Here is a 24,698-nt window from a genome sequence, read left to right on the forward strand (position 1 = left end):
GCGGCCGGAAAAAGATCCTATAAGAATGGGACCAACGGTGACTGAAGAGAATCATTCAGCATGACAGAAGTGCAACTCTTCTGCAAATTACTGCAGATTTCAATGCTGGGCCATCAACATGTGTCAATATATGAACTATTCAATGAAACATCATCGATATGGGATTTTGGAGCTGAAGGCCTACTCGTGTACCCTTAATGACTGCACAACACAAAGCTTTATGCCTCTCCTGGGCCCGTCAACACAGACATTGGACTGTTGATGACTGGAAGCATATTGCCTGGTCGGACGAGTCTCATTTCAAATTGTATCGAGCGGATGGATGTGTACGGACATGGAAACAACCTCATGAATCCATAGACCCTGCATGCCAGCAGGGGACTGTTTAAGCTGGTGGAGGCTCTGTAATGGTGTGGGGCATGTGTAGTTGGAGTGATATTCGACCCCTGATACATCTAGATACGACTCTGACAGATGACACGTATGTAAGCATCGTGTCTGATCACCTTCACGTCCATTCGCATTCTAATGGACTTTGGCAATGCCAGCAGGACAATGTGACAAGCATATCAAGGATGCCTTGCAACACGCTGTTCAGAAGAGATCTCCACCCCCTCGTACTCGTACAGATTTATGAATAACCCTGCAGGATTTATGGTGTCAATACCCTCCAGCACTACTTCAACATTAGTTGAGTTCATGCCACATAGTGTTGTGGCATTTCTGCGTGGTTGTGTGTGTGTGTGGGGGGGGGGGGGGGGAGGGGGGGTCCTCACGATATTAGGCAGGTGTACCAGTTTCCTTGGATCTTCAGTGTATGATTAACAATTATTAATCCAGTCAGATGTGTCACTACAACTGATAGCTTATATGCAAATTCTATTCAAGTAAGTCCTTTACTGATCCAACTAAGTTACAATACAGTAAGCCAACAACTGTCCTTTACTATAACTCATCCAATGTAATCCTCCTCTTAAATTTGCTTAAATGCACCATGTAAATAGCGTCACACAAATATTTTTTGATGTAATATACTGGATATTCACATCTCATGGGTCAATAGTAGACTTGCATTTCAGCACCTCTGTAATCTCCCATAAATTATTTAATTAGTTTTGCAGTTCATCACCTCTCAAAAAGAAATAACAATGAAACTTGTTTATTCGAATGCATCTCTCAATGAACAAATGAACTGAAGTAAAAGTGTGTCACTAAGGCTAGGTGCCTTAAGACAAAGTGCAGTAAAATACCATAATACACAACAAAACTCTCCAGTCATCCTGATCCTTGACCATTGATCCTACAATATGTGAACAGTACATAAGTACAAGACAGTAAGAATACATGTATCTGACAAGACCATTGGCTAAATGACTTCACAAACTGCTGTGACTCAGACATTCTTTTATGTACATTATTCAATATCTGTTTGCATAGATTCTCTGTGTGTATGGAGAGGGGGGGGGGGCATGTTTGTGTGTGTACCACAAAACAGCTAATTCATGTTTTGTCAATAAGATGTAACTAATAACATAATAGGCTATATACATTCAGCTCATTTAAAATCACTTTTTAGTAGTGTCTGGTCAAACTCCAACTACTTCTTCACAATAGTCTATCAGTCACTCTGCAGCTTGATGACAAGAAAGATAGTGTAAAGTAATATTTACCATACTCATTGTGTATCACTAACATTATTTTTCCATTCCCAGTTGAATAGAAATCATATGAAATAGCATATAAAGATGATATGTATGTAGAAAGTGGATTCAAGTGAAATATCTGTGCATTAGTTCAAAGTAGTATCCATATACTTCTTACTCATTATGACTGAACCACAAAATTACCCACAGGATGCATGTAAAGTACCTAACATAAATTTGCAGCAATATTCTCGTAACAACATAGTGCTTGTGTGAAAGTAATAAGTAATTGTTTAAATAAATAAATATCTCTTAACAACCTAAAGAAATATATCTTCTAGTATCAGTAGTAATTCGTTTGTGTGATTTATTTTTTAAGATTGCTAATACAACTGACTAAAGTATAAAATTCTGTGTGGTTAGTCAAGTATTAACTTCAAAACAACTCATCACAGTTTAGTTTTAAACATTGTTCATGTATAGGTTACTCAGTGTATGCAGTCCACTCCTTCAACAAACTCTTCCATTGCCAAGGAATATCTGTCTCACATGTTAAATATTACCCGTGAGAATTGGTGGTATATAGTTGTGTAGTTGGCAGACTCATAGAGTACAAATAAGATGAAATTAATACAGAAAGCAAATAAAGTTTCAGCACAAAGACTGAGCTTCTTTGTAAGATTAACATTTCATCTCTCATTGCTCAGTAATGTTTCTGTATATCCTTTTCTTACCATAATTCGACAGTGTTAGGTAAATGAAAATTGACATTCACAAGTCAGACATCAGCAGCAATAACAGAGGAGAAGAAGAGTCGGGGAATAACTGTACCATCAGAGGACTAAATTACAGAATCAAATGGCCCAGGGTTGGGTCCCTAGAGGTTGTGCAAAGAGGACACACATACTGTAGTAGGGGATATTGACATTGTTATAAAGTAAAATTATATCTCATACTTTATGTATTCAGAAAATAGTTGTTGTTGTTGTGGTCTTCAGTCCTGAGACTGGTTTGGTGCAGCTCTCCATGCTACTCTATCCTGTGCAAGCTTCTTCATCTCCCAGCACCTACTGCAACCTACATCCTTCTGAATCTGCTTAGTGTATTCATCTCTTGGTCTCCCTCTATGATTTTTACCCTCCATGCTGCCCTCCAATACTAAATTGGTGATCCCTTGATGCCTCAACACATGTCCTATCAACCGATCCCTTCTAGTCAAATTGTGCCACAAACTTCTCTTCTCCCCAATCCTATTCAATACTTCCTCCTCCCCAATCCTATTCAATACTTCCTCATTAGTTATGTGATCTACCCCCCCCCCCCCCCCTAATCTTCAGCATTCTTCTGTAGCACCACATTTCAAAAGCTTCTATTCTCTTCTTGTCCAAACTATTTATTGTGCGTGTTTCACTTCCATACATGGCTACACTCCATACAAATACTTTCAGAAATGACTTCCTGACATTTAAATCTATACTCAATGTTAACAAATTTTTCTTCTTCAGAAACACTTTTCTTGCCATTGCCAATCTATATTTTATATCCTCTCTACTTCGACCATCATCAGTTATTTTGCTTCCCAAATAGCAAAACTCCTTTACTACTTTAAGTGTCTCATTTCCTAATCTAATTCCCTCAGCATCACCCGACTTAATTAGAGTACATTCCATTATCCTCGTTTTGCTTTTGTTGATGTTCATCTTATATCCTCCTTTCAAGACACTGTATATAGTATACAAAAGATTTCATGGTTTTGTGTGCCTCTCTATAAATTAGCCCATTCAAAAATTTATTCTTCACTCAGTTTCAGATCAAAATTTATTTTAAAAAAATCTCAAATTTATCATAAGACATTTCAGTATTAATATTTTGATTTGCCCATGACAGTGCCTTCTCATCTGAAGACTTCTTTAAAACTTTGACACTTAGATTATCAGTTATACCACTTACAAAGTTCTCTCTACATTGGTGTAAAAAATCAACAGGGCAAATTTTACTGCCATCTGGAAAATGCTTAATTGAGATTGTTACCCCACAAGCCAACACAATTATTGCTAAAGCTTTTAGCTACAACAATTTCCTTCAACTCAGTAAATTTCTTGTTCACTTTATTCATTTTGCTACTACATGCATCTATATTGGTATTTAAGTTTGTCTACATTATTGAGTTTGGAGTATAACTCTGATACCCTGTTATTACAAGAGTCTTCTGATTTTTTGAATTTAAATTCTAAGCCTGGCTTGTTGTTATTTATTACATTTTTCAGTGCATCACTACTTTCTGTTACAGTCTTCTGAACAACTTTGAAACTGTGTTCGGTACTTGGTAATTCTGCAAGCTATGGTATTACTTAAAGTATTAACAGTTCCACAAGCTGCAACATAGTCGCAAATTGAACAGTGATCCGAATACAGAATAAATTTCTGTTATTGTAAATCTACCGTCACAAATTTTTTGTCATCAGACTACCAGTTTCAGACTATAATGACCATTTTGAGATCTTTTTGATAAAACATGTTCTAATATCTGTTTTTATAAAACAGATCTGACAGTGGTCATTATAGACCAAAACTGGTAGTCTGGTGACAAAGAATTTGTGACCATAGACATAAAGTAAAGGGAATTTATAATAATGATGAAACAATGGAAAATCTAAGATGGAATGTAAAAATATCATGAGAACCTTTTGAAATTCATACTGACCTTCGACAAGGCGATGGATTGTCTCCATTATTGTTCAATTGTGTGCTGGAGAAAACCATGTGTGAATGGAACAAGATATGCCCACCATCTGTTAAGATTGGACGAAAGATTCAACTTAACTGCCTTGCATTTGCAGATGATTTGGCACTGTTAACAAATAATCTTGATGAAGCAAAGGTTCAGGTAGAACAAGTAGAACGATTAGTGGCAAAGGTCAGATTGCAAATTTCATTCAAGAAAACAGAAATGATGCGCAGCTTCTCATTTGACACATCCCATATTGTACGTCATAATGATCAAAAAATTAAGGTAGTATAGAAGTTTAAATATCTTGGTGAGATTATTACCTGGAATGTTAATGGAAGAGCATCAATAGATAGTAGAACATTAAAACTTCAGAGAGCACAGAGAACCACGTGGCCAACCTACAAAAAACGATCGCTCTCAATAAATGCTAAATTTCGACATTAATCCTCCGTCGTTAAACTGGAAGCAACATATGCAAGTGAAGCACTATTCAGGCTAAATACTCAAGCAAAACTGACAAATTGCAGAAAGTTGATAGAAGAATACTCCGAACAATTATCAGTAAGAAACACCAAGTTAATGAGCAGTGGAGACTTTTGCCAAATTCAGTAGTGTATAAAGAAAGTGAATCAATTATTGATACAATGCAGAAAAGAAGGATTGCATTTTTCGGCCACATATCTCTCCTGCCAAATACTAGAATCCTGAAGAAACTTTTTGACTACTTCTGGAACAGCAAAACCAAAAACATCTGGTTTAAAGAAGTACAAAGTGATCTGGATGAACTGAACATCACCACACACCAAATTCAGCAAAGCGAAGAGAAACTGTTTCTGAAGAACAAATACACATGGCTGACATTCAAACCATCAGAACGGAAGAAGTATGTCATATCTGCAGAAGAACAAGCAGCCAGATCACAGCGAATGAAGAACTTTTGGGAAACGAAGAAATTGCTGATTGCCAAGACCTAAACTTAATTATTGTAAACTCTGTTGTAGTATGTTTGATTTTAGTTGTCCAGTGTGGGCATAAACTATGTAAAATAAATATCATGAGAAGAAAAGTTGCTACTCACCATATAGCAGATACTGAGTCGCAGGTAGGCACAACAAAAAGACTCTCACAATTAAAGCTTTCGGCCATTAAGACCTTTGTCAACAGTACACACACACACACACACACACACACACACACAAAACCGCAGTCTCAGGCAACTGAAACCACATTGCAAGCAGCAGCAGCAGCACCAGTACATGATGGGAGTGACGACTGGGTGGGGTAAGGAGGAGACTGGGACAGGGAGGGGAAGGGATAGTATAGTGGAGGTGGCAGACAGTGAATTCCTGCAGGTCAGACGGAGGGCAGCGGAGAGGTGGGGGGGAACATGGACGGAAAAGGAGAGCAATAAAAAGATTGTGTGTGGTGGTGGAATGAAGCCTGTGTAGTGCTGGAATGGGAACAGGGAAAGGGTTGGATGGGTGAGGATAGTGACTAACAAAGGTTGGTACCAGGAGTGTAATGGGAACATAGGATATATTGCAGGGAAAGTTCCCACTTGCACAATTCAGAAAAGCTGTTGTTGATGGAAAGGATGCATATGGCACAAGCTATGAAGCAGTCATTGAAATGAAGGATATCATGTTTGGCAGCGTTTTCAGAGACAAGGTGGTCCACTTGTTTCTCAGACATAGTTTGTTGGTGGCCATTCATGCAGACATGCTGCACAGTGGTTGCAGCTTAGCTTGTAGACCACATGACTGGTTTCACAGGTAGCTGTACCTTTGATAGAATAGGTGATGTTAGTGACAGGACTTGAGTAGGTGGTGGTGGTGGTGGTGGTGGTGGTGGTCGTGGTAGGATGTATGGGACAGGTCTCACATCTAGGTCTATTACAGGGGTATAAGCCATGAGGTAAGGGATTGGGAGCAGGGGTTGTGTAAGAATGGACGAGTATATTGTTTAGGTTCGGTGGATGGTGGAATATCATTGTGAGAGGGATGGGAAGGATAGTGGACAGGACATTTCTCATTTCAGGGCACGACGAGAGGTAATCAAAACCCTGGCGGAGAATGCAATTCAGTTGCTCCAGTCCTGGGAGGCACGGAGTTATGAGGGGAATGCTGCTCTGTGGCCGGGTGGTGGGACTTCAGAAGGTGGTTGGAGACTGGAAAGATAAGGCACGGGAGATTTGATTTGGACAAGATTGGGAGGATAATTACGGTCAGTGAAGGCATCAGTTAGACCCTCAGGTATATTTCGAGAGGGACTGTTCCTCACTGTAGATGCTACGACCATGGGTGGCTAGGCTGTATGGAACGTACTTCTTGGTATGCAACAGGTGGCAGCTGTCGAAGTGGAGGTGTTGCTGGTGGTTAGTAGGTTTGATATGGACGAAGGTACCACCCCACCCCCCACACCACCGTCCCCCGCTCTCCACTTTCTCCGTTCTATCCCTATCCCGGTTCACACCCACTAATTCCACCATCCAGTCGCATGTGCAGTCCCCTTTCTTCACACTTATCCACCCGCAGATCTGCTACCCACAGTAATATAAGTTTTTTATCAGTTATTCTTTACTTTGCTCCTTGTGACTTCTCACCAGTTTTAGTGAGTTTTCGCCTATTGCTATCGTTGACTCCCTCAGATTTCATCTTGTTTCATCCTTTTCCATCCATTTCATCCTTTTTGTGAATTTTCTCCTTTTACACTACCCCCCACCCACCCTCCATATCTCTCTTCTGCCCTCTGTCTGACCTGCAGCACTTCACTGTCCGCCAGCTTCACCATTCTAGCCCTCCCCCTTCCCACCCCAACCTCCTCCTTAATTCCGCCCAATTGCCACTCCCATCATGCACTGGTGCTGCCACACGCAGTGTGGTTTCAGTTGCTTGAGACTGCAGTTGTGTGTGTGAGTTGCATTTGCATAAGTGTGTGTGTGTGTGTGTGTGTGTGTGTGTGTGTGTGTGTGTGTGTGTGCTTATGTGTGTCTGGTGTTGAAGAAGGCCGTAATGACCGAAAGGTTTAATTGTGAGAGTCTTTTTGTTGTGCATATCTGAACTCAGCATCTCTGCTATAAGGTAAGTTGCAACTTTCCTTCTCATGATATTGTTATAGTATTAATAGTTTCATTGAATAACCTTGACAACAATTCTGCAATTCCACTGTTTGATGCTACAACTTAAGGAATGGTGAACAAGCACTCACATTACCACTTACTTCTGCCTCATTGTCACAAATCTGGTTGTGAGCTACATCACTGTTTACTTTGATTTCATTTCAGTGCTGCTGTTATTTAAAGCTGGCCAGAGTGGCTGAGCGGTTCTAGGCGCTACATTCTGGAACCGCGCGACCACTATGGTCGCAGGTTCGAATCCTGCCTCGGGCATGGATGTGTGTGTTGTTCTTAGGTTAGTTAGGTTTAAGTAGTGCTAAGTTCTAGGGGACTGATGACCTCAGCAGTTAAGTCCCATAGTGCTCAGAGCCATTTGAACCATTTTTGTTATTTAAACTCATAACGTTGTCTACTTCCTGATCCTGTTTTCTATGGACACACTATCTAGATTACTATTACTTGCTGGATTGGTAAACAAACACAGTTCTAAAAATTTTAAATGAAAATTTCAGTCCTCATACTAAAATTGTAGTTTCCATACAAAATTCTTACCACACAGAAAAAGAATAAACAAATTACTTATCTCAGTTGTTCTTGATGATGCAGTTCCATGGCAGAAACATCATTTTCTTCTTTGTGTCCACTTTCTAGTTATTGTCTCATTAATCTCCTTTTTTGTGTTAATATGTAGTTTGTTTTGGATATCCATGCCAGTGCTTTTTTTTAAAAGCTATCTTGTATCAGTGACCATTATTGCATAAATCAACCTGAAACTCAAAATCCTGTTAGCAAAACCTCCATAGCAGTGCAGCTGTAAGTCCAGGATCCTCCATAACAATTGAAATATACCAGTGCATAACAAGTAATTAACAAACACTCGTCTTTATTTCTCAGTGATCACCGATGCTGCAATAGCTGTAAAAGAATTTGTGAGTTATCTGCTCCACTTGCTGAGTTCTTGGCAGTGTAGCTGTTGATTTGGTAATGCTAAGAGATATTACAAGAAATTCAGGTTGACACGATGATCTCTTTCAAAATCACATGTTTATTGCATAATACGATAATAAAAAGGGCTCACAAAAATTGTCAGAAAACTGAAATGCACTCATGGCTTATTTGCCATCCTTATATATATATATAGTTATAATAGAAGGAAACATTCCACATAGGAAAAATATACCTAAAAACAAAGATGATGTGACTTACCAAATGAAAGTGCTAGCAGGTCGACAGACACATAAACGAACACAAACATACACACAAAGTCAAGCTTTCGCAACAAACTGTTGCCTCATCAGGAAAGAGGGAAGGAGAGGGAAAGACGAAAGGATGTAGGTTTTAAGGGAGAGGGTAAGGAGTCATTCCAGTCCCGGGAGCGGAAAGACTTACCTTAGGGGGAAAAAAGGACAGGTATACACTCGCGTGCGCGCACACACACACATATCCATCCACACATATACAGACACAATGTATATGTGTGGATGGATATGTGTGTGTGTGCGAGTGTATACCCGTCCTTTTTTCCCCCTAAGGTAAGTCTTTCCGCTCCCGGGACTGGAATGACTCCTTACCCTCTCCCTTAAAACCCACATCCTTTCGTCTTTCCCTCTCCTTCCCTCTTTCCTGATGAGGCAACAGTTTGTTGCGAAAGCCTGAATTTTGTGTGTATGTTTGTGTTCGTTTGTGTGTCTGTCGACCTGCCAGCACTTTCATTTGGTAAGTCACATCATCTTTGTTTTTAGGTATATATCCCACGTGGAATGTTTCCCTCTAATATATATATATATATATATATATTGCTGCCTACGTAATCCATTGTTAGAAACAGAAAAAATATGGATTACAATCAAAATCACAATTACACACACTGTCATCACTCAGTTATGCATTAATTCGTTCATCTCACATTGCAGGATAAAGTTTTATACAACTTTTAGCTTTTACTATTAAAATTTGTAAAATATGTTTGTCGACAATGTTTTTTTATAAAGTTGCTTATACCATGAAGAATGTCCCTGAAATTTATTACCCAAATACTGATGGGATTGGCATAATCCATATCACTTCAGGCAGGGGGGTTACCTTCATAATCTTTGATGTTATTGAATTTAGCATATATTAAAATTCACAAGTAAGTAAGAAACAGCTATTTTTTTGTTTTCTCCAAAAAAATTCCTGCCCCATGATACAGGCCTCCAAAGATGACACTGTGAACACCATTTTGAAGATGTGAATCTCGAAATTTTTTTTAAAATGCTGTATCCCTGTAACAGTTTTAGATAGTTTGTTAGAGTTTTTTATTTAGAAGATAATTGCTTTATGATTACAATGGTATCCTCCATTTGGACATATCTGTCGAAGTTCTTTTACTGTCGGCTTAGAATTTTTTTTTTTTTTTTTTTTTTTTTTTTTTTTTTTTTTTTTTTTTTTTTTTTTTTTTTTTAACTTTCAAGGGTAATGTATGTCTTCACTGAAGTTGAAGTTGTTTCTTACTAATTTCTTTGTTACAATATTTATTTCTATTGTCTTTGTTGCAGTTATTTCATATCACTTTCTTTGTTGCAGTTATTTCATATCACTTTCTTTGTTGCAGTTATTTCTTTTCACATTCATTGTTGCAGATATTTCTTGCACTTTGTTGTAGTTTCTTGTCAGTTTCTTTGTCATGGTTGTTCATTACAGGTTTCTGTATTGTAGTTATTCAGTGTTAATTTGTTTACTGTAGAGGCTTCTGAGAAATCTGAGACCATCCAATCCAGTGAGTTCTGTGTTTTCGTGAGGAATCTGCCAGTTGACACAGTTGCAGTGTGTTTTGTGAAAAGGACTGTTTGAAATGCCTTCTGACTGGGGCCGCAGGAGAGTGAACTGTGCTGACTATTTGCATATCCATAAGAGTGATATATAAGACAAACAAAAAACAGACTTTGTTCAGATTGGGATTAAGTGTTCTCATTTGAAGACTTTGTTTCAAAGTGAAGATTTTTCCAGTGACAACTTTTTGTGTTCTAAATGTTTTGACAGAATAGCATCAATGATAGTATCTGAACAAGGTGAAGCCTCCCATGGTGCAGATGATGCAGATTTTGCATCTATAGAGGAAGAATAAATACCCTGAATCAGTCAACTACAGAGTTAGGTGTTAGTCCTGTTAAGAAATTGTGGTCAGTGAAGTCGAGTCATAAGCTCTGTGCATCAAGAAAGCACAGAGAAATTATAAAGCTATGGATGAATACACTACTGCAGAACTCTCCACTTTTTTCAACTAGAAATTCCATCTTCAGAAAAAAGTGAACCAAAGCACTTTTGCATCTCTTTCCAGGAATTTTTCACCAATATCAATTCAGCTGTTTAATATAGTGTCAGCTGTTTAATATCGTGCATCCTACAGTGAAAAAGTTCAAGCTTCAAGTATTATTCCAGAGACATTTTCAAAGAAAACAGTTTTGAACCATGTTGCACCAGTATCAAATGGTAGACAAATCAAGAAATGTGAGGTCTGTAAAAGGAGTCTTTGGAAGACCAGATCCCTATTATGGTCATTCTATACAGATAGCTCAAGTTCAAATAGTGCAGTCAGTTTATCTGGAAGATAAATGGGACTGTTCTCACCAGAGTGCCAACAAAAAAGACACTATAACTGTAACAGTTGAAGGTAAAAAAGTTGTGAAAGTGAAGAGGTACATGACTCGTAGTATTACAGAAACGTTTGCAATTGATAAGAGCAATTATACAACTTCACATGTTGGAAATCAAAATTCTATGCACTATGATCTAAGTGGCTAGTTCCACACCCACCTAGAGATTTCTGTTTACATGTGTACATCGCGAATTTTGAACTTTGTTGGTAACTTTGAAGAATTTACTGAAGCATGTGACATAAGACACTTTGGTTGGCCGTGTGAAGTCATTAGTAGTCTGTGACATAAAGCGAGAGACTTGTTTGTTTCATGAATGTGGTGACTGCCCTGGAGAGGAAGGACTGTCTTTACAGGCACTTGGCCTGGAAGACATAGTAGATAACTCTGCAGAAATTACATATGTGACATGGGAGGAAAATAAACTAATTAAGAAAACTGTTGCTTTTGATAGTTTCATTGATGAACTTGGTAAGTGGTCAGTGAAAGCAGTAACACACCAGCATCAGAAGAAACTGCAACAACACATTGCAGAAGTGAAAGGGTGTGTACATGCCGAAGAACTATGTTTAGTGCTTCACTATGATTTTTCTGAGAATTGGTCTGTAATCCTCCCAAAAGAAGTACAAGGGTATCATTGGTTTCAATTTTTACAGGAGTGACATATTTTCGGAACAAGACCACAAGTGTAAAGTTATAAGCGATGACACAGGGCATGACTCAGCACACGCTTTGCTAGCAATGTGCAAAATTCTTCAACTGCAAACAGAGGCAGAGACCATCATCATTATTTCTGATGGTGCTCCTAGTCATTTTAAAAATCGTTACCACCTGGTTGAATTGGGCAAGTTGCTTGTGCCAACTAACTGGGTATACAGTGCTACTGCCCAATGGAAGGGGCCTTTTGATGATGTAGGAGGCCTGCTGAAGCACCATCCCACAATACATAATCTTTCCAGACCAAATGCAACTGCAATTCAGAATGCTGAGGATTTTACAAGAGTTGTGAAATATTACACATCCACAGCCCCCATTCTTTTGTTCAAACAGGAAACTGAAGAATTCCATGAGCAGAAAAAAGCAAAATTGTCCAAATAAACTACTCCTGTGAAAGGAATTCAGAAGACATATTTTTAGACTCGGAAGTGATGTGTGAACTCATATTGCATGCACTTTAAAGAGCAAGAAAGAAGAAATTTTGTTCGTTCAGCCAACACCTCAGAAACGGCAGGATAGTATTCAGATTCACAACCTGAGAGGGGGATGTTTGTGGTGTGTGTGTGTGTGTGTGAGAGAGAGAGAGAGAGAGAGAGAGAGAGAGAGAGAGAGAGAGAGATTGGTGGATTGCAGAGATTATAGACACCAGTTATGAGTTAAACAAAATTGTACTGGACTTAATGCTACCACATGGAGCAGCTGGTCGATATAGATTTCTGGCTGAAGGACAGCAACAACACCATCAGTGCTCACTTCCTGTTAACAATGTTTTGAAGATTATAAGTGCTCCAGTTCCAATTGGTTCAACAGGAATGCATCAGTCTATATCAAAGGAAGATACTGAAGCAGTGGAACAAATTTTTAGTTCATTGACTGGCTAATTTCAGTACAAAACAGAGTGCACAGAAGTTGTATAAACTGAAACATTTAGGCCTAAGTCTTTGAATCTTTCACATTCATTTTGGAACCATTTAAAATGCTTCAAAAATGAGTATTGTACTCATCTTTCCAAACTAAAATTGTGTTAAATAAGGCTAGGTTTTGATTTTTATGAGCCTGTTATGTGATAATGTGGTAGTATAACAGGTTTTATGTATGGCAAAAATTTCAATTGTTTATAAAATCTGTTCAACCTAAAATTGGAAGCTCTCCTTTTCAGGGAATGTAGAACTATATTGTACTAATTAACAGAAAAAGAAACAAAATTTTTGGATTGGTATTTTTGAAAAAAAAAAATTCCACAAATTGTAAAAAAGGGTTCAGAACGCTGTAATAAAAGAACTTTGACAGATGCGTCCAAATGGAGGCTTTCTTTGTAGTCATAAAGCAGTTATCTTTCAAATAAAGAAACCCAACGAAGTATATAGAACTGTTCCAGAGATACAGCGTTTTAAAATTTTTTCCAAAATTCGCATCTTTAAAATGGTATGCGCAGTGTCATCTTTGGAGAGCTATATCTCGGAGCAGAATTTTTTTTTTGGAGAAAACAAAAAAAAAAAATACATGTTCTTTATTTAGTCCTTCATTTTAAAATATGCTAAATTCAATAACATCTGAGACTATGAAGGTAAGATTTTTTCCTAGCCTGCCTGAGTTGATATGGACTATGCCGATTCTAATTTCAATCCTTACAAAAACTGTCCTGAAATTACAACAATGAGAATTGTTTGTTTTATGTTCAAGTATTGGTTAGCAACAGTCGAACCAATGTCTATATATTGGAATGAAATTAATGAGAGAATATGAATAAATTGAATTTTAAATGATCAGATAATTGAAGTAAGGTTGTTACAAAATTGATGTATTTAACTTAGTATACCAACAATAAATAATAAACAGGGTACAAAACAGTAAGTTCAAGGGTGTGCATGTTGATGAAAACTTAAATTGTGAAAAACATATAGTAGACGTGTTAAAATTTTTAGGTTCACCATCTCTCGCCATAAGAATAACTGACAGCATTGGGGATACAGAGCTCAGTAGGTTAACATACCTTCTTTCATTGATATCTTGTTGGATATATTTTGGGGTTACTCCTTGCTTAAGCAAAACAGTATTTCATTGCATAAAAGAAATTAAATAGAATTATGTGCAGGTTTCTCACATATGCATCTTGTAGGTTTCTCTTTAAGCATCTGGGAATATTAACCACAGCCTCACAGTACATTTGTTTACTTATAAAATTTATTAACAGGCCATCTAAGTTTGAGAGTAACAAAGGTATTTGCAATTACAACACTAGAAGGAAAAAATGGTCAGCATTGCCAAAGCTGAAATATGCACCTATAAAGCTCTTTGACTAGTTACACATGGAAGTAAAATATCTGACAGAAAACAGAACTATTTTCAAATGTAGATTAAGGATGTTATTACTTGACAAGTCTTTCTATACCATATAGGAATTTTGAAGTAAAGACAGTTAGTCATTAAGAAAAACCTGTAAATGGTGAGCATGTAGCCATATATATTTTAGGTTTGACTACCAAGGCAGAAGACCTTTGCCAATTGCCCGACTTGTCCACCTATAAACTTTGCCAAAATGATCCCGTCCCAGAGGACCAACATAACGTCCAATACCTGCTTGAAGTCTTAGGCCCTTCCCAGGACCTCTCCTCTGAGTCCATTTCCCTCCTTACCCGTATGACATCCCACACATTACCATCTAAACCATTGAATACTTAAAGAGATAGGAAAGATATTGTAGTCTTCTTATGAAAACTTTTATTTGTTTGCCAAGATTGCTTTGTTAACATATTAGTGGATTACTAATTTCACCAATATAAATTGCCTTCTTCATATCTATAAAAGAAAATATGCTGAAGTTACTGGCCTACAGCAATATAAAAACACAGTATCGCATACACAAAAACTCAATTACAAAAAAACTATATACCCATAATGTGACCATATGGTATACAAATTCCAAGTTGTACATACATAAAGATTGAACATCTGGGATGTTATTGTAATACCTTGACTTTCTTATGGTGTGTTTTTTATTTAATTTTACTTATTAGATGGGTTCATTACTGTATTTTGGCTTTGGATTGCATCCATCCATATGAAGGGAATTTTGAGATTTAACATCTTACAGTACATCGTCTGTTCTTCTTGTGACAGTGATTTGAAGCATTGTGTGATGTTAATGACACTGACTGGTTTTATGGGTACATTAATTTTTATCATTGAGTTTTTGTGTGTGCCTTATTGTGTTTTGATATTGCTTTGAACCTGTAACCTCAGCATATTTTGTTCTGTAGATCACAAGACGGCAGTTTATATTGGCAAAACTAGTAATCCACTAATGTGTTAACACAGTGATATTGGCAAATAAATAAGTTTTCATAAGAAGACTACAGTACAAATTTATAGATTGCCTTCTGCACAGACTGATCATTTGAGGTAACAACAATATATGAAATGTATTCAAACGATAGAAAATCCAGGATGGAATGTAACAATATTAGAGAGGAAAGTTGCTACTCACCATATAACAGAGATGCTGAGTCGCTATAGGCACAACAAAAAGATTCACACAATTATAGTTTTTGGCCATTCAGGCCTTTGTCAGCAAAACACACACACACACACACACACACACACACACACACACACACACTCTTTTTGCCTTTTATTTGTTCTCCAACCTTATGTAGTTTCTTCTTTCCATTTCACTGTTTGATTTGTCATAAGAAATAATTTTAGGATTCTGAGCCTTTGTAGGTTTGGTGTGAACGGGTCAAGCAAGATGTGAGACCTGGCAGTTCCATTATTTTGCCCTCCCTAGTTTAGGGCAACAAATTTTGAATGTGTCTGACAGTGCACTGAAGAATAATATAAATGCGTTTTTAATATGATTACTTTCAAGCAAAATGTCGTGCCAGGAGTCAGAGACCAGCTTTTTAATTTTAACCAAATGCCTTCCTGCTCTGATAAAACTGTGTACTGAACAAACCTAGTTCACTCTGATTTGTCTCAGCACAGGTAATAGCATTATCAAAGCAGGCAGATTGTCTTGTTGAGTTATCATTAAAACAGTACAGGTCATGCAATTTTAGCATATTGAGTAGATTTGTTACTTAGATGTCCTTAGTCTTAAGTCAATATTTATCTCACCAAAAATTAAAATCCTATGTCTAGACCATTTCTCAAAGTGTATTATCAGTTTATGTAAGTGTGATGTAATTGTTTATTTCAAGTTATGCCTAAGAAATGGTGTGTGTTCAGTGTAGGTCATTTTCAATGATTTAGGAGATGGTTTTTCTCTTACAGTCTACTGTTCCCACTTTTATTACTCATCTCTTCATTGTTGCTTCTCAACTAATCTTAAATAGTGAAGTCTGTGTATGTTCTTTGAATTATTCCCATAAATACGATTTCTCATATTTTCCATCGAAAACTTCCATATTTCTTCTGTGTCTCTGTCTGTGTCATCTAGTTGATTCTGACTCAGTGTAACCCTTTGAATGAAAGCATGCCAATTTCTTCTTCAATCTCTCCTGTCATGTAGTGTCTCCCAAAGGCTTTCCAGGTTGGACTCCCTTGCTGCTGCGAAACCATTAGTCCATCTCATCCTCCTTGTACCTTTGATCACCCTCAACGTTCAGGTACGTAAGTCATGTCTTCTCATGATGTGCCCAAAATATGTCAGTTTTTGTTTCATTATCAGACCTTCCAAGGAGTGGTCTGGATTTTTTTCTGTAATACCGCCTATTTTGTTCTCTCTGTAGTCCATAGAACTCTAAGGAGTTTCCTCTGACACCATAAGTCCAAGCGGTCTGTTCTGTCTGATTTTTGTCATAGACAAACACAAAATTGTCAGTCATCAAGTAAGCTCTATTTTTCATTCGTTAATGTTTGTTACAGGAAAATTTGTTCACATATAGAAGGTGACCAAGAAAGGCTAGCACATTTCAATGCGTTTTCTGCTGATAACTTACAATTATTTCTATTGACCAAGTAATAGAAATTAAACAAATTTTTTTCATCAGATTTAATTTGCAGTGTCTCATCGTTTAACATGTCAATCAGTTCCAGTTGCACTGCTTCGGGGAGCAAATAAACAAGGATAAAGTACAGGTTGCCATCAGAGCGATAGCTGGCCATATGTGGCCCTCTGGTTGTGGCCTGTGCATACTTGATGACAGTGTGTGGCCATGCCCTACTCCTTTCTGAACCTTCACACATTTAGTTGCTCCATATAGGATTCTCATTGTGACTTCTCGGTGAGGCTATAAATTCCATATAAATGAGGTAATCTCGTATTCCCATGTTTCCAGTACTTCCCATAATTTATTGTGACTGCCTTGGTCAAAAGCTTAAGCATAATAATAAAGCAGATATGAACATATTTCTGAGAGTCTTGTACCTTCCCCATAATGCATCAAATGTGGGAAACTAGATCTCTGGTTTCTGTTCATTTATGAAATCCATCTTGTTCTTCAGGTAATCCATGGGCTATATACTGTACAGACAAAGGCTGTTTTTTAAGATTTTACGCATGTCATTGATGGCATGTGAGATAAGTGTGACTGTTCCGTGATTTGAGCACTTTAGAAATTCCCTTCTGTGGAAATGGGATAAATACTGAACTTTTCGAGCCTTTTTGGCCACTGTTGGGCACTGAAATCATTCCAGTGGCTTCAAACAGCTCTGCTCGAATATCATTATATTCACTAACCTTGTTTTTAACAGTATTTTCTAGGGCTCCTTTGACTTCACTTTCTAAAATATCTGATCTGGTTGTAAGATCATGTTAACTTCATCATGACCAGTATGCAGTTCTTTCTTATACAGATCTTCTGCGTATTCTGCCCATCTTTCCTTAATGCCCTTTACTTCTGTTATATCTTTACCATTTCTATCTTTTATCATTCTAATTTCCATCTGGAATTTTCCTCTGTGCTTTGTAACTTTCTTGTAAAGAAAATAACGGATTAATAAATTTGTGTGTGCCAATCAAAACGAACATTTTTATTTTCACTTTTAGTGACCTTGAAGAAGCTGACAGTCTGAAGCAGTTCTCAACAGAAATGGTAATTGAGGCTGCTGTGCGATGCCTGGATGTCATTCAGCCAGGATTGGGCCTCCCTCATTCTCTGCCACCAAATATGTCAGCAAGGTTTCGAGTTGGTGCAAGCATTGCTCAAGCTTGTATGGTGAGTTTTTATAGCCCTAATCTGCTGGAGGTTGATGTAGGAATCAACTGTGCTTATAGAGTTGTCTTTTCAGCTTTGTTCAGTTACAGGATGGCTCTGACAAATTTCAAGAATAAGATACCTGTAAAAAGCAAACAAACAACAGCTTTTTATACTTAATTAAATTTAGATGGTTTCCTACACGCAAATTGGAAAGCTCTACTTTAAAATAGCAGTTAAAAGTGGATAATGAAGGCAGCTCCTGCATAACTATTTGAATTCAGTACACAAGCTGGTCTATTATCAAACAAAATTGTGAAGAGGAATTAGTGATCTGGGCAATTCTGCTATTTTAGAGGCTGTTATTGAGTAGCAAGTTTATCTAGGTGAGCATATTCACAATACATGTCAAATGCTTACCCTGGACATTATTAGCCACATTATACCATTACCATTGATAATGCAGGAGAAGTTAAGATATGGGCCATGGAAAGTCTGGAAGAGATTCATATGCTGAAATTATTAATTTCATAGAAAGTCTGGAAAATATTGAGCTTCACTTATTCCTATATGAAAAAATATTGTTAGTGACCTACTAGATTAGTAGCAGTGGATTCCCCAACCACCAATGCTGAAAATGCTATGTATGATAATTTTTTTGTAACTGACAAAAAGAGATAAAGATGACGTGAAGATCGTTTTTCACACACTTTCAAAGCAATAATTTGACATGTGTATTTTATGCAGCAGCTTTGTTAATTTTCTTGGCTTGATGTGGTAAATAAAATAGCAAATACAGACATGAATTAAAGGTGTTTCATGGATTAAATAAAGATTATTAGATAAACTTGGAAAAAAAAGCTTGGCATTTTCGTACAGAGTGCACATCTTTTCTTGACCCCTCTACTCTAGTGCTCTGTTGATAAAAGTCCAAATAATTTGAACTGTTTTTACTGTGGTCTTAGCTACTATCAAATGATCAAACACATTGAAACGCAATTGAAATACTGTGTTTATTACTGTATTATGTACTGTTAATGAACGTATCGGTGTATAAGAGAATCCCAGTTTAAATGTTGACTCTGAGAAACAGGAACATTTGCTCCTTGTGTGAGAGACATATTTACCATGTTAGCTATTTAGGATGAAGCATTACGTGTAAGTCCAACTTATTTTATGTTGCACTGCATGAGGAAAGCTGAGCTTACACTCCTCAACTAATTCTTCTCTCACCATGGCATATACAATAGGTAACCTTGGATGAAGTCTTTTTAGTAATAGTACAGAAATAAAGCAGTTATGAGGGGCATTGAGTACATAATGCAACACTACACATTGCTTTCAAAATGGCGTCTAAATGAGGTACATTCCAAGTAGAGAGCTGTCATTGAGTTTCTTTTGGCGGAAAACCAAAGCATCCCAGATACCCATAGGCACTTGCAGAAAGTCTACAAAGACCTGGCAGTGAACGAAAGGATGATGGTCGTGGGCAAGGGGACTATCATCATCGCAACAAAGTCGCACAAACCTGTCCGATCTCCTGTGTGCTGGTCAGCCACACACACACAGCTGTGCTTACCTCAGGAAATTGAACAAGCTACTTCAGCTTGTTCTTTGCAACAAAACTGTAAATGAACTAACAATGCAAGTCTGTGCACCTGAGAGGAGTTCACAAAACTTCACTGGATTGTTCTTCTTCATCCACCCTACGGCTTGACTTATTTATTGAACAGCCCTCGTGCCTTCTTGAAAAGTCTCATAACATTATTGACAATTTGACAGGTAATTTTCATATTCAGCCTGCTGTAAACAGTTCATTGACACATGATCCATTTTTTATTCAGATTTTAAATACTAAACATATAAAGCTGTTGTTGTTGTTGTTGTTGTTGTTGTTGTTGTTGTTGTTGTCTTCCGTCCTGAGACTGGTTTGATGCAGCTCTCCATGCTACTCTATCCTGTGCAAGCTCCTTCATCTCCAGTACCTACTGCAACCTACATCCTTCTGAATCTGCTTAGTGTATTCATCTCTTGGTCTCCCTCTACGATTTTTACCCTCCACGCTGCCCTCCAGTGCTAAATTTGTGATCCCTTGATGCCTCAGGACATGTCCTACCAACCAATACCTTCTTCTAGTCAAGTTGTGACACAAATTTCTTTTCTCCCCAATCCTATTCAATACCTCCTCATTAGTTACGTGATCTACCCATCTTATCTTCAGCATTCTTCTGTAGCACCACATTTGGAAAGCTTCTATTCTCTTCGTGTCCAAACTATTTATTGTCCATGTTTCACTTCCATACATGGTTACACTCTATACAAATACTTTCAGAAACGACTTCCAGACGCTTAAATCTATACTCGATGTTAACAAATTTCTCTTCTTCAGAAACACTTTCCTTGCCATTGCCAGTCTACATTTTATATCCTCTCTACTTTGACCATCTTCAGTTATTTTGCTCCCCAAATAGCAAAACTCCTTTACTACTTTAAGTGTCTCATTTCCTAATCTAATACCCTCAACATCACCCGACTTAATTCGACTACATTCCATTATCCTCGCTTTGCTTTTGTTGATGTTCATCTTATATCCTCCTTTCAAGACACTGTCCATTCCGTTCAACTGCTCTTCCAAGTCCTTTGCTGTCTCTGACAGAATTACAATGTCATCGGCGAACCTCAAAGTTTTTATCTCTTCTCCAAGGATTTTAATACCTACTCCAATTTTTTCTTTTTTTTCCTTTACTGCTTGCTCAATATACAGATTGAATAACATCGGGAAGAGGCTACAACCCTGTCTCACTCCCTTCCCAACCACTGCTTCCCTTTCATGCCCCTCGTCTCTTATAACTGCCATCTGGTTTCTGTACAAATTGTAAATAGCCTTTCGCTCCCTGTATTTTACCCCTGCCAGCTTTAGAATTTGAAAGAGAGTATTCCAGTCAACATTGTCAAAAGCTTTCTCTAAGTCTACAAATGCTAGAAACGTAGGTTTGCCTTTCCTTAATCTTCCTGCTAAGATAAGTCATAAGGTCACTATTGCCTCATGTGTTCCAACATTTCTACGCAATCCAAACTGATCTTCCCCGAGGTAGGCTTCTACCAGTTTTTCCATTCGCCTGTAAAGAATTTGCGTTAGTATTTTGCAGCTGTGGCTTATTAAACTGATAGTTCGGTGATTTTCACATCTGTCAACACCTGCTTTCTTTTGGATTGGAATTATTATATTCTTCTTGAAGTCTGAGGGTATTTCTCCTGTCTCGTACATCTTGCTCACCAGATGGTAGAGTTTTGTCAGGACTGGCTCGCCCAAGGGCGTCAGTAGTTCTAAAGGAATGTTGTCTACTCCCAGGGCCTTGTTTCGACTCAGGTCTTTCAGTGCTCTGTCAAACTCTTCACGCAGTATCGTGTTCCCATTTCACCTTCATCTACATCCTCTTCCATTTCCATAATATTGTCCTCAAGTACATCGCCCTTGTATAGACCCTCTATATACTCCTTCCATCTTTCTGCTTTCCCTTCTTTGCTTAGAACTGGGTTTCCATCTGAGCTGCTTATATTCATACAAGTGGTTATCTTTCCTCCAAAGGTCTCTTTAATTTTCCTGTAGGCAGTATCTATCCTACCCCTTGTGAGATAAGCCTCTACACCCTTACATTTGTCCTCTAGCCATCCCTGCTTAGCCATTTTGCACTTCCTGTCGATCTCATTTTTGAGACGTTTGTATTCCTTTTTGCCGGCTTCATTTATTGCATTTTTATATTTTCGCCTTTCATCAATTAAATTAAATATTTCTTCTGTTACCTAAGGATTTCTACTAGCCCTCGTCTTTTTGCCTACTTGATCCTCTGCTGCCTTCACTACTTCACCCCTCAGAGCTATCCATTCTTGTACTACTGTATTTCTTTCCCCCATTCCTGTCAATTGTTCCTTTATGCATTCCCTGAAACTCTGTACAACCTCTGGTTCTTTCAGTTTATCCAGGTCCCATCTCCTTAAATTCCCACCTTTTTGCAGTTTCTTCAGTTTTAATCTACAGTTCATAACCAATAGATTGTGGTCAGAGTCCACATCTGCCCCTGGAAATGTCTTACAATTTAAAACCTGGTTCCTAAATCTCTGTCTTACCATTATATAATCTATCTGATACCTTTTAGTATCTCCAGGATTCTTCCATGTATACAACCTTCTTTTATGATTCTTGAACCAAGTGTTAGCTATGATTAAGTTATGCTCTGCGCAAAATTCTACCAGACGGCTTCCTGTTTCATTTCTTACCCCCAATCCATATTCACCTACTTTGGTTCCTTCTCTCCCTTTTCCTACTCTCGAATTCCAGTCACCCATGACTATTAAATTTTTGTCTCCCTTCACTACCTGAATAATTTCTTTTATCTCATCATACATTTCTTCAATTTCTTCGTCATCTGCAGAGCTAGTTGGCATATAAACTTGTGCTACTGTAGTAGGCGTGGGCTTTGTGTCTATCTTGGCCACTATAATACATTCAGTATGCTGTTTGTAGTAGATTACCCACACTCCTACTCCTATTTTTTAATTCATTATTAAACCTACTCCTGCATCACCCTCATTTGATTTTGTGTTTATAACCGTTTAGTCACCTGACCAGAAGTCTTGTTCCACCTGCCACCGAACTTCACTAATTCCCACTATATCTAACATTAACCTATCCATTTCCCTTTTTAAATTTTCTAATGTACCTGCCCGATTAAGGAATCTGACATTCCTCACTCCGATCCGTGGAACGCCAGTTTTCTTTCTCCTGATAACGACATCCTCTTGAGTAATCCCCGCCCGGAGATCCGAATGGGGGACTATTTTACCTCCGGAATATTTTACCCAAGAGGACGCCATCATCATTTAACCATACAGTAAAGCTGCATGCCCTTGGGAAAAATTACAGCTGTAGTTTCCCTTTGCTTTCAGCTGTTCGCAGTACCAGCACAGCAAGGCCGTTTCGGTTAGTGTTACAAGGCCATATCAGTCAATCATCCAGACTGTTGCTCCTGCAACTACTGAAAAGGCTGCTGCACCTCTTCAGGAACCACACGTTTGCCTGGCCTGTCAACAGATACCCCTCCATTGTGGTTGCACCTACGGTACGGCTATCTGTATGGTTGAGGCACGCAATCCTCCCCAACAACGGCAAGGTCCCTGGTTCATGGGGGGAAGTATAAAGCTGTATGGCATTTAAAAACAGATGCACAGCCATGATAATTTGTTATACATTTTTGCAAGGTCTGACAAAAGAGAAACTATGTAGCACTCATTACTAAGAAACTTTTTATATGGGATATTAGTGTAAGACTTTATCAACGTTAAATTGTATCTTTGTGCTGTGCCAAGTTTAATTACAATTGATGAACTTAGTGCGGAAGATAAGCAGTTTACTACAGGTGTGTTCTTGCATTCGGTAACTATGGATAAAATGCATAAATGTTTTGGAGAAAACATACACAGACTTCTGTGGACTGAAATGGGTTCTATTGGAGAAGCAACCACTGCTGATTGAACACCTTTGGTAAGGACACAAATTTGAAGCACTAGCTGACTTCTTTTAATTAGCGGAGTCTTCTTGTAACATCTGATACTGCTACAGGATCAAATGCCATCAGTCTTTCAATAAGCTCTTCAGCACTTGCAGATACTGAGTTAGATCTTTCAGAAACTGCAACAAAATGTTAGAGGCAGGATTCCAAGCAGGTTCAGTGGAGTGTACCTGTACTGAGGCATTGTCTTGAGCTGTGTGTTGAACATGCTATGAATATGACTGATTATACAGCAGTAAAGTAATTCAGTCCTTCTATATTGACAGCTGTAGCAGGAATGTAACTGGAAATGGTCAAGGCCAGATGGAATTGTATGGTGAGTTGGCAGACTTGACCCTCGACCTGGAAGAAATCGACAGTTTGGGGATGGATCTTGAATTCGATGAGTAAGCTGAGTAACTGACTCTAAAGGGGAGCAATGAGCTTGCCGTGATACAGTATCACCTAGTTGAGAGGCCAGTGGTTTGTTAAACAAACACCACAGCTGTTGCTGCTGCTGCTGCTGCTGCTGCATGGTGGTCAAAAGTAAAATAAAATAGAGTTGAATTCAAGATATCAGTTCACATTCCATCTTGCATATTACATTATGTGTGTACTGATGCCTTACTTGCCTTTCTTTTCTTAAAGTTGTGCCACTTTTAGTGCTGCTAGCTGGACTTCGCTGTCAAAGGCAAGCTGAAACACACAGACACCGATTACAGGATCAGTGTAGCATTGTTGGCACTTGTAATTTGAGCTCTCAGTTTGGCATTGGTACTTAACCACAACCTATGCCTTATACAATTATGACTGAAGCTTGTGGATCTGAAGAAATTCTGGCCTAGAAAATGCAACTTGTCCCTTATAACCAAAACGAGTCATTAAGAAACCAGCAGAAAAATGCTCCTATTGGAGCACAAAAAAAGGCGAATTTTTTCCTGTTTATAAAAGATTCTGACTGAAAGGTGGAGTACCAGCTGCCTTATTCTATCTTCCTAAGCACCTTTTAAAAATTTTCTCAAAAATTTTAGCATGTTAACATATTCGCACTCATTTTATCATGCAACTCCCCTCACTTCAACAAGCTCTCCTAACTGTAACTCGCTCACATGCACTAATCAGTTGCTGTAACTCGCTCATACCCATCCAGTCCAACATGTCCATTCCCACT

The 24,698-nt window shown here is 38.1% G+C and overlaps 1 protein-coding gene across 2 annotated transcripts in view; it reads left to right on the forward strand.

Annotated features, from left to right (window-relative positions):
* Positions 1-24,698, forward strand: part of LOC126175359 (coiled-coil domain-containing protein 22 homolog) — a 212,214-nt gene that overhangs the window by 47,891 nt on the left and 139,625 nt on the right. For both annotated transcript variants that reach the window (XM_049922110.1, XM_049922111.1), the window contains exon 2: positions 17,831-17,999. In XM_049922110.1, the coding sequence (XP_049778067.1) occupies positions 17,831-17,999 (169 nt within the window). The remainder of the gene's footprint in view (positions 1-17,830; positions 18,000-24,698) is intronic.

This window comes from Schistocerca cancellata, chromosome 3 (assembly GCF_023864275.1).
Source record: "Schistocerca cancellata isolate TAMUIC-IGC-003103 chromosome 3, iqSchCanc2.1, whole genome shotgun sequence".
Taxonomy (NCBI): domain Eukaryota; kingdom Metazoa; phylum Arthropoda; class Insecta; order Orthoptera; family Acrididae; genus Schistocerca; species Schistocerca cancellata.